Genomic DNA, 14831 nt, shown 5'->3' on the forward strand with positions numbered 1-14831 from the left:
CTGTAAACATAGCAGAAGACATGAAACGAAGTGTAAAGTTTGTATGGCTTTATTTAATTAACACTGGAAAGCTGTCATAGTAAAACACAATTGTGTAGTTTGTTTGTGCGAAAATGACGTTGATGATCATGCAGGGCTTTTTAACCCACCAATATATGCAGGAAGGGATTGATAAAAATGACATACAGTTGAGATTAAACTAAATTATAGTATCTACATCTTATTGTGGGCTGGTTTTGAATATTATTATGTTAGGATACTTTCAAACACCCAAGCATTTTCACTTTGTCTCAGGTAAATAGTTTTTTCTTAAAGCTTACAACATGTACTAGAAGGCATACATGTGAAACATTTCAAACGTGTACAACAGAAGAGGGCAAAAAAAGACAGGTAATTCAAAGTACAGAAGAAGATAGATTGTGTCACTTGACTGCAAGACTACAAAGTCATAAAAGAGGAAAGTAATTTCCACTGGCAAAAAGGAGGGTATGAGATTTGTTAATTGACGAGCTCAAGGAATCATTCAATCCAAAAACTGTGGCTACAATGGAGCTTTAGGCCAGACGGGTCTATTGCTCAGGACCCTATAAAATCAAATCTGAATTTGTGGGGTAATTCAAAACCATAATTCCTCTAGCGCTGCAGGAATAAAAATCGGAATTCATATGGACTGTTATATTACAGCTTGAAACAAACATACTGTACAGAGATGATTTTACACACAATTTTATCGCAGAAACATGGTTATGGGTTTTGATTGAAGTAATGGCATAAAGACGCATATGTGACTGGTCTGTTTCACGAACGCAGGGTACAGCGTTGAGACACGGGGTTACTAGCACAACTCAGCAGAATCATCATTTCTCATCAATTCATATAATGTTATTGGTACTCCTCTTCGTTTCCTATCACGTGACTGCCGGCCTCACACCTCTGGGATAGAGTGATCCATTAGGCTCTTCACAATGCTGTAAGACATCCTGGAGACACGTAGAGAGAAACAGATGGACAGTATATCAATGATTGTTCCTCCCAGACTATCCTGTGGGCGTGAGTGTCCTACTAGCCTGGAGAAGCCAATCTAGGTTTCTCCAGAACGAAAAGGAGAGTTCTGGGATCGTGAGACTAGTGTCCTACAAAAGACAGCCTTATATTAGCATATTCCCATAGGTATTTCCACCCCTTATGTGGTTTCACAGTATTAGTGTTGAAAGCCAATCAATATTCTGTTAAATTTTGATTTCTGGGGGCGATTAGTGGTTAATGGTTTTTGCATCCGTTTCAACTCTGAACAGATCACTCGATACATCGTACTCACTTTTTCGTCATGTGCTCAAAGATGATGGTGGGTGTCACAGTCACAGTTATCACTCCACCAGCGGAGTTCAAGATGTCTGTAATCTGGGGATCCTGAACCCAGGAACAAAAGAGGGGAAAAGTAAGCAATTGTTGGCACAAAGAACAGAACAGCAAATTGACAAAAATACAAATTTTCTGATGAATACACTGCAAAATGATCAAAGAAAATAATTATGACACCAATGTGAAAACATTGGTTGTTTTTGAGTGCAACCAATCAGGACAGCTTTCTTACCTTAAGTCCAATGACATTCTGCCCATTGACTTCACAAATGTGGTGATCAGTCAGGAGGCCGTTGCGGGCAGCAGAACTGTCCTTCACGATAAAGGTGATCTTCCCCTTCTTAAAGATGAAACCCAATTGGCCGTTGATGTCTTTGTGCAGGGTGATGGTGCGCTCAAATGGTCTGTCAGAGGAAATGTACAGTTGCACACACTATAATACACACCATAGTACTATAATGATATCTGTTGCAGCTAGAGTGTTTTGGCACACAGTATCCTCATCCAGAAGCATGATGGACCAAGTCAAGTCAATAATTCAGTGATGTAACTGGATCCTCAGTTGAATTATGAATGGCTGGTGGGAGCTCACCTGTCCCGTACCACAAAGGCTATCCTCTCGGCGCTGGCGTTCTTCAGCACCTTGTGGGCCTTGTCCGTGCTCCACCCAGCGCAGTTCTCCCCGTTTATCTGCAGCACCTGATCTCCGAAGCGCAGGCCTCCCAATGCCGCGGCAGTGTTCGCCTGTACCAGCTGAACAAACACACCCTGCCAAGCCACACTGATACTCAGCAACAGAACTGTATCCAAGGGAAACATTTTGAGTACAAAAGTGGCGCTATAGTCAGGCTTGCTAAAGGGAAAACCTAGGGTAGCCTGCTATTTTGTTCATACTTCCAACTGGATCGTTTTATATTACTTGACATGTCATTGAATAGTGCCAGTGTCTTACGTTGTCCACAGATTTGAGGCGCAGTCCGATCTTGCCGTCGCTGTCCTTGCAGAGGATGACCTCCCTGATGCCTTGCCTTATCTCAGCCCTGCGGATGCCACAGTCATTCCCTGTGATCGGAGCGTTCATGTAGCTCAGAGCGGAGGTCCTGGGAGCCACTGCCTGCAGAAACCACACAGAGCCAACATATCACTCTCAAAGAGCCACAGAGGTGAGAACATTCATCAGCATCCCATGGAGTAGATGACAATTAACGTCTACTTTATGGTTAATTTCTGCAGTTTTAGATTAAACTGAGACCTGATAGTAAAGTAATAGCAAACATGGTCTGAAATTCAACAAAATCAACCCTGACAATAACTGCCACCATTTTATATCAAATTATAGACCCAGAGTGTGATTACCCCAGAGTAGTCTTCTGCTGGTACCATGGACAGCGCCTGGCGAAGTGCATCCTCACTGAGGTTCAGCCCCATGAACTCTGAGAGCTCAGGGTACAGTTTGGGGTAGAGTCCTGCAAGACAACCAACACCAACAGATGCAGTGAAATGAGATAAACAAAGGCAAGCTACGATCAATAATTATTTCCTATTTGCTCTAAGAGTGGATACAATTCTACCATCATTTGTGAGACATGATATCAAAAGGTTAGTAGAGTCAGCACGTGAAGACATTACAACATATCCAGACTGCATTATTGATAATGGAAGACTTTGGTTACCTGTTTCTTCCTCCACAGGATTTGGAGCTTCCTGTACAGCAAGTAGAGCAGGTGTCTTGCTTGGACTGGCGGAGTAAGTACTACTTCGAGCCTGGTAAAATAATGAGGCCAATTAGTTATACATGTGCTCAATAACAATGCATTAGGTGTTTTTGAAGTGTTGAAACAAATGTAGGACTCTTACCTGTATAAATTGATCCACCTTCATGTCCTCCAATGATGGATACAGCGACATGGTGGTTTCTAAAGAGAAAAGTTGCAAAAGATTGATTGCAAAGACTCATAGCTATTCTAATAGATTTCCCTTAGATTTCCCTTCCCCTGTGTAATTTCAGGCTTTCAGCATCTGTAGGCTTAACTGGTAATGTCTAATACATCAACAACTACCTAATTTATGTCAGAAAAATGTACATCAAAGGTCGTCTTGGTCTTGCTGGCAGTCCTAGTTGGCTAAATACGGATAGGCCTAAACCCAATATTGTTATTTCAGTAATCCAGGGCAGCACCAAATCGATTACATGAATACAAGCTCCTGTCTATTTTAAGTGATGTTTATCAAACTGCACATGAGTTAGGCTATGTTCTCATTCACCGTAAGGGATTTATTCATGAGACATCAAAGCATAAGCCTAGTATAAAAATTCATCGAAAAACCGCATTATGACGCGAACCCCATTGAGATGCTTCCAGCTATTTTTATACAAGGGAGCATTAGACGCAGTGAACCTAAACCAGAGGGACGAATTCGCCAACTCCTCAGATATGACCTGCGAATATAATAGGCTACTCATATTTGATACGAATAAAAAGCGTGAACTAAACACTATAGCCAAAATGTAAGAGAAGGAAACTGGAGGCAGAGATATAACCGTGTCCAACATTGATAAATACACCCACGCGCAATATTATGCTAACAATAGGCTACCACCCTAATATGCCGGACAAAAAAATAACTAATGTCGGTTATTTGGCGTTTTTCTTCTAAAGCATAAGTTTAAAGACTATATTGTACGCATCATTGTGGCTTTTTGCATTATAGATAGGGATGTGTAGCTTAATTGAGAAATTGCCTACATTGATATGTTTGAGGAAATAAAAAAAGACAGGAGGAAAACGTCAAAACTCACCTGGCAAGCGCGAGGAAGTCCGAGAGAATAGCCTACTTATATGTGTTTTTATTATGCGATATATTGACTGTCCGTTATACATGCACGGTCACAAATTGTCTAGTCTACTGTGCTGTTTTTTCCATTGAGGTGTAACCGTTTCTGATATCCGTACGTTTGTTGTGGAGACAGCTAGGCGGCTATGCGCGTCTTGCGCGACCTTGTCCAGCCCATTTATTATAGGACAAGGTAACGTAAACAGCCAGATCAGTTACCTACAACGGCTGCTGTATAGCTTAAAAGCACAAGAAGAATAGTCCCTTAAGGCATTTTACAGTGTTAGATAACTATATAAGTGAACATAGTGGAAAATAAAAACATATATTTTCTTCAAATTAGTATATCAGAGAGGTTTTAGTAAAACATTACGTTTTTCTGTATTTTATTCGTTTTCTGTCCTTTATCTAACTGCTTTGCCATTCATCTAACTGTTAATTGATTGAACAATTATATGTAGTAGCCTAGCAGAGATTCATCTTTAGTCAACTGAGAAAGCAATTTGTGTCATAGAAGTAGCCTATTAGCCTAATCTCTATGGTTTGTGTATTGGAGACAGAAATGGAGGAGAACCCATTATTTTATAGATTTATTTCTAAGAATATTTGGTGTAGGGGCATACATGTGAGGATGAAATGCCAGTTTACATAGGGAGCAGGCCAGCACAGACAGGATAGGACCAGAACTCTGGAGTACCATAATATCATCATTCTGGTTCTGGAGCATCACAATGCTGTTGTCATGACAACATACCCAACAATCTAGATGTTGCAAAAATAAATTCCACTTTTGATGAACACTTGAAGCAGAGCACAATACAAACCTAGAATCCTGAATGACACCCATAAGTCTGAATACTTAAACTCAGCAGGTGGAAATTAATATATATTTTTTTTTTAATTCCATAGATTTTTTTTCCACAGACCTGAAAAAACAGAAAGAGGATGATGGACAACGTTCTTGTGCTGTGAGTTTCCATAATCAATCATCTGTAATTAAGTAGCCTATTTGGTGGGCTATTACAATCTAGCTGTTGAATTAATGATTCAATCTGACTTTGCCATGTTAATTTTACCTGGCTAGACTAAACTAGACTAAACTAGACTGGACTAGACTGAACTAGACCAGTAGACTGGACTAGACTGAATAGAATAGATTCTCAGAGAGAGAGGGCTGGAGGAGAGAACTGGAGAGGGAGATAGAGGGAGATGGAGAGAGCGTTAAAGAGAGTGCGGATGCACAGGTGAAGGAAGAAACTTTGAAGGCTCTATATGGACTGCTGAGAGAGAGAGAAAGTGGAAGAGAAGATGAAGGAGGTAGAGAAAGAGGTATAGAGGATGAAGGAGAGAGAAATAGGTAGAGAGGATGAAGGAGAGAGAGAAAGAGGTAGAGAGGATGAAGGAGAGAGAAAGAGGTAGAGAGGATGAAGGAGAGAGAGAAAGAGGTAGAGAAGATGAAGGAGAGAGAAAAAAGCATAGAGGATGAAGGAGAGAGCGAAAGAGAGGATGAAGGAGAGAGAGAAAGAGGTAGAGAGGATGAAGGAGAGAGAGAAAGCAGAATAGAGGATGAAGGAGAGAGAGAAAGAGGTATAGCGGATGAAGGAGAGAGAAAAAGAGGTAGAGATGATGGAGAGAGCGAAAGAGAGGATGAAGGAGAGCGAGAAAGAGGTAGAGAGGATGAAGGAGAGAAAAAGAGGTAGAGAGGATGAAGGAGAGAGAAAAAGAGGTAGAGATGATGAAGGAGAGAGCGAAAGAGAGGATGAAGGAGAGAGAAAGAGCTAGAGAAGGAGAGAGAGAAAGAGAGAGAGGGTGAAGGAGAGAGAAAGAGGTAGAGAGGATGAAGGAGAGAGAGAGAGGTAGAGAGGATGAAGGAGAGAGAGAAAGGGGTAGAGAGGATGAAAAAGTTGAGGGAGAAAGAGGGAGTATATGGAGAAGAGTGTCAAGAACGAAATGGAGCGGGTGAGAGAGGAGGTGCAGGGAGAAAAGGAGAAAAGGAGAGTGAGCGAGATGATGGAAGGAGAGAGAAAGAAGCATAGAGGATGAAGGAGAGAGAGAATGAGGTAGATGATGAAAGATAGAGATAAAGAGGTAGAGGATGAAGGAGAGAGAGAAAGAAATAGAGAGGATGCAGGAGAGTGAGAAAGAGGAAGAGAAGATGGGGGAAAGAGGAAGAGAGGATGAAGGAGGGAGAGAAAGAGGTAGAGAAGTTGAAGGAGGTAGAGAAAGAGGTGTAGAGGATGAAGGAGAGAGAAAGAGGTAAAGAGGATGAAGGAGAGAGAAAGAGGTAGAGATGATGGAGAGAGCGAAAGAGAGGATGAAGGAGAGAAAGAGGTATAGAGGATGAAGGAGAGAGAAATAGGTAGAGAGGATGAAGGAGAGAGAGAAAGAGGTAGAGAAGATGAAGGAGAGAGAGAAAGAGGTAGAGAAGATGAAGGAGAGAGAGAAAGAGGTAGAGAAGATGAAGGAGAGAGAAAGAAGCATAGAGGATGAAGGAGAGAGCGAAAGAGAGGATGAAGGAGAGAGAGAAAGAGGTAGAGAGGATGAAGGAGAGAGAAAGAGGTAGAGATGATGGAGAGAGCGAAAGAGAGAATGAAGGAGAGCGAGAAAGAGGTAGAGAGGATGAAGGAGAGAAAAAGAGGTAGAGAGGATGAAGGAGAGAGAAAGAGGTAGAGAGGATGAAGGAGAGAGAGGTAGAGAGGATGAAGGAAAGAGAGAAAGAGGGAGCATATGGAGAAGAGGGTCAAGAACGAAATGGAGCGGGTGAGAGAGGAGGTGCAGGGAGAAAAGGAGAAAAGGAGAGTGAGCGAGATGATGGAAGGAGAGAGAAAGAAGCATAGAGGATGAAGGAAAGAGAGAATGAGGTAGATGATGAAAGATAGAGATAAAGAGGTAGAGGATGAAGGAGAGAGAGAAAGAAATAGAGAGGATGCAGGAGAGTGAGAAAGAGGAAGAGAAGATGGAGAGAGAAAGAGAGGATGAAGGAGGGAGAGAAAGAGGTGTAGAGGATGAAGGAGAGAAAAAGAGGTAGAGGATGAAGGAGAGAGAAAGAGGTAGAGATGATGGAGAGAGCGAAAGAGAGGATGAAGGAGAGAAAGAGGTAGAGAGGATGAAGGAGAGAGAGAGGTAGAGAGGATGAAGGAGAGAGAGAAAGAGGTAGAGAGGATGAAAAAGGTGAGGGAGAAAGAGGGAGTATATGGAGAAGAGGGTCAAGAACGAAATGGAGCGGGTGAGAGAGGAGGTGCAGGGAGAAAAGGAGAAAAGGAGAGTGAGCGAGATGATGGAAGGAGAGAGAAAGAAGCATAGAGGATGAAGGAGAGAGAGAATGAGGTAGATGATGAAAGATAGAGATAAAGAGGTAGAGGATGAAGGAGAGAGAGAAAGAAATAGAGAGGATGCAGGAGAGTGAGAAAGAGGAAGAGAAGATGGAGAGAGAAAGAGGAAGAGAGGATGAAGGAGGGAGAGAAAGAGGTAGAGAAGTTGAAGGAGGTAGAGAAAGAGGTGTAGAGGATGAAGGAGAGAGAAAGAGGTAGAGAGGATGAAGGAGAGAAAAAGAGGTAGAGAGGATGAAGGAGAGAGAAAGAGGTAGAGATGATGGAGAGAGCGAAAGAGAGGATGAAGGAGAGAAAGAGGTAGAGAGAATGAAGGAGAGAGAAAAAGAGGTAGATGATGGAGAGAGCGAAAGAGAGGATAAAGGAGAGAGAAAAAGAGGTAGAGAGGATGAAGGAGAGAGAAAGAGGTAGAGGATGAAGGAGAGAGAGAGAAAGAGGTAGAGAGGATGAAGGAGAGAGAAAGAGGTAGAGAGGATGAAGGAGAGAGAGAGAAAGAGGTAGAGAGGATGAAGGAGAGAGAAAGAGGTAGAGAGGATGAAGGAGAGAGAGAAAGAGGTAGAGAGGATGAAAAAGGTGAGGGAGAAAGAGGGAGCATATGGAGAAGAGGGTCAAGAACGAAATGGAGCGGGTGAGAGAGGAGGTGCAGGGAGAAAAGGAGAAAAGGAGAGTGAGCAAGATGATGGAAGGAGAGGAAGGAAGGAATAGAAAAAGAAAGACAAGGAAGCATACATAGACACATTGATGGAGCTGGAGAGAGAAAAGATATACTGGAGAATGTAAGACAGAACCTGGGAGACGTGAGACAGTGTGTTGAGAGGGTGAGAGATGCTCAAAGACAGAGCAGAGAAAGAGAGAGCAGGACTATGAGATGAAGATTAGCGAGTTGCAGGATGAGAAGAGGGAATTGACCCGCAGACTTGTCAAGTAAAATAGACCAGGGATGGAAAATACAGGCACAGAAACTCCAAATGACCTTCTGTATGTATTCTGTTTTGTATACTGCACATAGCCAGAGCTATAGGAATAGAATAAAACACTATACAGGTGCCTCTATGGCCACAAACACTATTCACTAACATTAGGTTATATACATAACCAGAGACACTTCATTTGAAATTGAATAGATCTCAGGTAGCACACTCGTGTTTGGATGCATAAACCACCTCAAAAATGCGGTAAGTACACAAACTCTTTCTTTCATTGTCAGATATCCCAGACAGGACAGCTACAGTGATTACATCCCTGACCTCATCAAAAGGGAGTAGGATGGACAGAGGAAGACGCACCCACACATTTCTACTCAAATGATAAATAAAGGCATGCAAAGGCAACGTGGTTATTTATCGAACCGTATGAAATGACAATTAAACAGCAGGAAATCTTACCTGGCCTCGGCCTTTAACACATGCAAGAGCATGGTTTATTGTATTACTGGTAAGTGCAAATATGTTGGAATGGCCACTGACTAGAAAGGAGAACTCCCTGTTTATTGGCTGTTGATGTTATGAGAAGGGTTTCGCAACACGTGTGCTTGTGGTTTTGCCATTTGTGTAAAAAACAAAAAACAAGAACTTACTAAAAGTTTTGCAGGATAATTCAAATGTAATGAAATATAAAAGACAAGGCCTAAGCAGTTAATAAGCTATTTAATACAGTAACAAGCAGAATTGAGCCTTTCATACATATGGTAGCAGTTGAAGTGCTATGCATGTCCTTATACAGTATACATTATACAATACAAAAAGATCTTGGGCCACTGGTACATTGCATTGGTGATGCATTGACACGTAGAGCAAGCCACTAGTCCCCAAACGCAACCATCCGGTCCTACTTCGCCGATGAACACAACAGTGACCACATAGAGGGAACTACAGAACCAGTATAAAACCAAATAGAAGTTGATAACATGCTTTGCCAGCTAAAGAGTTTATAGTCACACAGCGCTTGGACACAGAGACACACACACGTGGGTATTGATAAAAGCACACAGGAGCTAAGCATCGACACTGAAGTGCAAATAGCAGAACATAACGCGCTCAGCCTCAGGAATGACTTGAGTAACAGTCCGTGTACCCAGACAATGCTGACTGTGCCAATGCTGCTTAACTCGTTTTTTGTTGTTGTTGAAAGATAGTAAGGTACTGCAGCAGCCATCTTAAAATCAAGGTTCTGTCTGAGAACTGCAGGTTTGGGGAAGCATGCAGGCTGACAGGACAATGTTTTCAGGACCACAAATACCTATTTTAGATCAAATAATGCATAATGGATAATGAATTACATCCACTGTATCTACAGGAAGCATTTACAACCTTACTGTAAGCACTAGGTAAACATGATGAAACAGCAGCATATAGGGTTACTGTATGAAAACGTCACAGTTTGACATAGCATCACCCTATAGTGCAGCTTATCCTTATCCTTAAAGGACAAGACAGACCGACACGAATGTTGGCCGTGCGCAGTGGATCACCTGCTGGGTGTCAACGAACGGTGTCGATTCAACATGTAGAATCGTAGGGAAAGAAAAAAGAAAAGGAAGGCCAATGCTCTGTGGACAGCGTGTAGGTATGTCTTGTCCTTTGTTTGGAACTTTGGTTAGCAGTCCTTAGGTCCAAATTTGAATTGTGGGCAGGTTTTGTAACTGGAAACATTTTTATTTGAGTGCCTGCTTTTAAACTACTTATAAACACTAATCCATATAACCGTGTTTACCTTTATACAGTATAAGGCCTGTTGTTGACGATTTAATACATACTTTACACATATACATGTTTTTACCATACATATGCATGTACTCCAACAAGTGTTTTATGTTTACGCATTTACGTTTCTTTATCATGTAGATATTTCATAGTGTTTCTGGATGTCTTCATGAGTGACATTAGTGCTATGACATCTGACATAATAATGAATAAAAAATATTTCAATTGTATTAACTTACTGTTAATAAATGGACAAATGCATAATACATGATGATTTACAGTTTACTACTGATTTACAAATGGTTCAGAAATACCAATAATGATATTATACTTTGACATAAATGCACTGTAAGATGCTATGTTAAATACATCACAAAGCGTTTATCAACTACCTATGTAGTAGTTATATTTATTTAGTGCTTATGGATGGATTATGAATGCCTTTTGTAGCTAGTTCCGCTAATCATGACCTAATAAAGCTTGAGTCCTCTCAAACATGGGAGACTTTCTGAGACTCCCGTGCATGTTTGATGCTATACAGCCATTTGATAACGCGTGCATTGCGCTCGACGGCAGATATTCCGTAGGGGACGCGCTCAGCCGAGTCCGCGTCGTCTGTCAGGTTGTCGTTGCTGTGCAGCGATCGCTCGCAGTCGGAGCTGATCATGCTGGCGCTGCGGAAGTTGAGGGAGAGGAGGTCGGAGTTGGCCCGGGCAAAGCTCTCCACCACACCGAGGCCCTCCAGCTCCCCGGGGTCCAGCCCACAGTAGTTAAAGAAGCGCTCCACGTCAGCGCCTGCCCGGGCATAGCGCTCGCTCAGGTCAGATTTGGACCGGTTCAGGGATGGTCTCCGGGGAACAGAGGCATGGGGCTTGGGTGGCGGGGGCGGGCCAGAGCCTCCGCTAATGCCGGGCTTCACACGGAGGGGCAAGCGCAAGTCTGAGGAGCTGAGTGAGAGGTGCAGCAGCCCCTCGACAGGCCGCTCCTGCAGGAGGCTGGCGCTCAGGTTGAGGTTGGCACCCTGCGTGGGGAACACCCGCAGCGACTCAGCAAAGGAGCGGCGGTGAAGCTCGCTGGACCGGGAGCGCTGTGGGGCCCAGCTCCTCGCCCCATTCCCCTGGCCCGCCATGCAACTCTCTGAACTGTTGAGAAGATTCCGCAGGATCTCTAAATTGAGGTTGGCACGCTTGGCTTGGCCCACATCAGATTTACCGTTGTTTTTGTTGGAGGCTTTGAGGGCAGGGCTGCTGCCAGCTCTCTTGGGACCATATGCAGGACCACCAGGGGGTCCAGGAGGGCTGGGCAGGAGAAGAGCAGCCGTCACAGGCTCCTGCTTGGCGTTGATCACCTCTTGGCTCTTCACGTACTTGGCCTTGTCCGCCTCCAGCCTCTCCACGGCGCTCATACGATGCGGTTGGTGCTGCTCTGCGGCCTGCCTGCGGAAGTATTCAGGCCCCTTGTTGAGGATCCGCAATGGCACCGCGCCGGGTTGAGCCGGGCCGGCTGTGGCTGCAGGTAGGGTGGCATCCTTGCCCACGCCTTCTGACTGAAGCATCTCCGTGGGCATGTCAGAGATTTTCTCCCCCGCCACAGTCGTGCTGGATTTGGTGGTACTACGCACCACTCACAGCACTGCCTCAGAATAACAGACATCCAGCCGGAGGAATGCCCTGCTGCTGCTGCAACCTGCGTCTGGCCAGTATCGATAACACAGCCTCATTGCACCTCCCAGCAGGTAGCACCGGCCCTGTTTTGCTTCCCGTCTATACACAAATCTCTATTTATCTGTCTCTTTAATTATCTGTCTCTTTTGTGCTAAATCTATGACTCTCCCTGTATCTATCCCTCTCTCTCTCTACATCCTGGAATATCTCTCTATTTTCCTCTGGCTGTGCGCAGTCTCGGTCTGAGTCTCTGAGCAGACGTGGGTAATGGAGCCTGTGGCGTTTGTCTTCGTCTCCCAATCCAGTGGATTCTTCCAATGCAGAGATGGATGCAGCTCTCTCCCCCAGTCCTTTGTGCTGCTCAGCCTCGGCAGCGACCTGAAACCCAGCACAGCCTTCACAGCCAATCATGTCACGGGAGAGTTGACATCACTGTTCTAGCAACAACAGGAAGAGAGGGCAAGGTAAGCTTGTGGTTGGCTGTTAAAGCAAACACTACGATCCGATTGGTTGATCAAGCACCAAGGGGAGGGCTGGGTAAAGGAGTCTCTAATAGCATATTACACTGTGGAGCACTACTGATTCTTCAGAGAGGTGAATAGGATTTTCCAGAGTGGAATAAAATGTTTCACATTGAAACATGAATGCCACTATGGTGATGATACTGTCCACATATACTGAAATTATTCCAATCCAACCCTCATGGAAAAAACACGTGAATTTCATTTGATTTTACGGGGGCGGGAGGTAGCCTAGTGGTTAGAGTGGTTTGCCAGTGACTGAAAGGTTGCTGGATCAAATCCCCGACCTGACAAGGTAAAAAATCTCTTGTTCTGCCCCTGAACAAGGTAGTTAACCCACTGTTTCCTGTCATTGTAAATAAGAATGTGTTCATAACTGACTTGCGTAGTTAAATAAAGATTACTTTTTTTTTTTAAATCAACTCATGTGATGTAATAGGATCTCATGTGGAATAAATGTGACAACATGGGGATGCTAAATTTCAACATTCGAAAATCCTGGTGTCACATGTCATTCAGAATATTTTATACTTTAAAATGCATCATTTACATTATTTTAATTTTAACAGTCCCCCGCTTTGATAGGTGGGTGCAATGTACTGGTGGGGTCATTAGCATATTTGGGGACGTGGTCAAATATATTTGTGTTTAACTGTGTGATAATTATGTTGTTGGAAGTTGAGTGCCTCTTTTCACATTGTCTATTTTAAAAATTTTGTAAGAGCATGTGGCACTGATGAGCCCCACTGTAAAAAAGGTATTGACTGTTGTCCGGTAGTTTCACAACAATATGTTGCTGTGAATTTGTCTTTTCCTATCTGGAAACCCTATGTCAGTAAATTATTGTAAAATTCACAGTAACATACCAATAACCTATTGTGCCTTCCTTGACTCTTCTGTTGACAACAAGCAACACTACTTGCTAATTGGCAGCCTATCAGAATATTGCAGGCATGGCTTACTGCATGCGTGGCTTTTAACTAGTTATTTTTGGTCTCCCAAGAGTGGGAATGGCTTCCCAGTTAATATGGTCTGTTGTGTTCTGTTCATAATTCTGTGCTTGTGGGCTGTCAGTTCTCCAGCCTGACATGACTGCATGTGATACCAAATAACTGTATAATATTTAATTAATACAGTACCTAGTCACCATGTCATTGTACTACGCCCTTCCCTACTGCACATCAGACATACAACTAATCATTAACTTCACATCAGCTGTCTGCAAACCAGTAGACATTAAAATGCACACTACTCTCTTAACAATACAGCTCCTGAGTGTCATAAGTTCTTATAAAGATTTCAGAACTAACAGTGTCAGAAGAGGTGTTCAGTAACTTTCATTAACATGATGATTAACCACTTAAACACATATAACATTTCCAATGATGGTTGCCACAAAAACAGCATATTTTACACTATGCCCCCAAATATGCTAAGCCAGCACATTGTCCCCACCTACATTTCAGTGCTGTAATAATTGTACCTTATACTGAATATGTTGTGTAGAAAAATATAAACCCAACATGTAAAGTGTTGGTCCCGTGTTTCATGAGCTGAAAACAAATCCCATATTTCTGTCTGTAATAAAGCCATTTTGTGGGGAAAAACTAATTCTGATTGGCTGGGCCTGGCTCCCCAGTGGGTGGGCCTGGCTGCCAAGTGGGTGGGCCTATTCCCTCCAAGGCCCACCCATGGTTGCTCCCATGCCCAGTCATGTGAAATCCATAGATTAGGGACTATTTTTTTTTTTTTCAATTGACTGATTTCCTTATATGAACTGTAACTCGGTAAAATATTAGAAATTGTCGCATGTTGCATTTCTATTTTTGTTTAGTATAGATTAGCCGCACATGTACTCTAAAAGGTATCGACCAGTACTGTGTGAATTCCTGTTTGTACCTCTGAAGGTACCTTTGACCTTTCTGTAAACCAGGGATCAACATTGTACTGTAACCATACTCTTATTTTCAAGAGTGTGTGGATACAAATAAGTATCGGATGTCACTGCTGAGACATTGATGCACTCCAGACGAAATCATGTGATAATGTGTTTTTGGAACACTTCACATTGTGACATTCCAATACACGTTCATTACCTATAATGCATCTCTGCACTTAGAGTGCCATCTTATTAGTTATCAAATAATTGGACTATTCTCGCATCATTGATTTAATTGACTTATTTCACCAATTTGAGGGTTTTCTGTATAGTTGTCTAATGTTGGTGGGGCATATTATTCAATGTTACTCATTTTTATTAAGTTTCTTTTTAACAAAGCTAAGATTCACTTTTAATTCCAAAGTGTAAGAATACCGGTGAAATAAGTTGTTTGCACAGGCGTGGTGGCATAGCAGAAAGATGCTGTGAACCAAGAGGTTGTAAATTCAAATCTGAGGTAAGACACGTTGAGTAATAAA

General features: G+C 42.8%; 2 protein-coding genes across 4 annotated transcripts; both read right to left on the minus strand.

The window, feature by feature from the left end:
• Nucleotides 1-33: 33 nt before the first annotated feature.
• On the minus strand, nucleotides 34-8990 carry sdcbp (syndecan binding protein (syntenin)). 3 transcript variants are annotated; one of them, XM_014180983.3, is made up of 9 exons: nucleotides 8912-8990; nucleotides 3220-3278; nucleotides 3036-3126; nucleotides 2719-2828; nucleotides 2315-2476; nucleotides 1955-2130; nucleotides 1595-1766; nucleotides 1319-1410; nucleotides 34-980 (listed from the first exon to the last, which is right to left on the minus strand). In XM_014180983.3, the coding sequence occupies exons 2-9, from the start codon at nucleotides 3268-3270 to the stop codon at nucleotides 926-928; spliced, it is 909 nt and encodes a 302-aa protein (XP_014036458.1). In that variant the 5' UTR covers nucleotides 3271-3278; nucleotides 8912-8990; the 3' UTR covers nucleotides 34-925. The 3 variants fall into 3 exon arrangements, with proteins under 3 accessions (XP_014036458.1, XP_045566936.1, XP_014036457.1); XM_045710980.2 differs by lacking the exon at nucleotides 8912-8990 and adding an exon at nucleotides 5022-5123; XM_014180982.3 differs by lacking the exon at nucleotides 8912-8990 and adding an exon at nucleotides 4163-4399.
• Nucleotides 8991-9155: 165 nt separating this feature from the next.
• fam110b (family with sequence similarity 110 member B) lies at nucleotides 9156-12117 on the minus strand. Its single transcript, NM_001140272.1, is given in 1 exon segment — nucleotides 9156-12117. A coding segment is annotated over 1 exon segment (1077 nt). The 5' UTR covers nucleotides 11796-12117; the 3' UTR covers nucleotides 9156-10718.
• Nucleotides 12118-14831: the final 2714 nt, after the last annotated feature.

This window comes from Salmo salar, chromosome 29, assembly GCF_965601325.2.
Source record: "Salmo salar chromosome 29, fSalSal1, whole genome shotgun sequence".
NCBI lineage: Eukaryota > Metazoa > Chordata > Actinopteri > Salmoniformes > Salmonidae > Salmo > Salmo salar.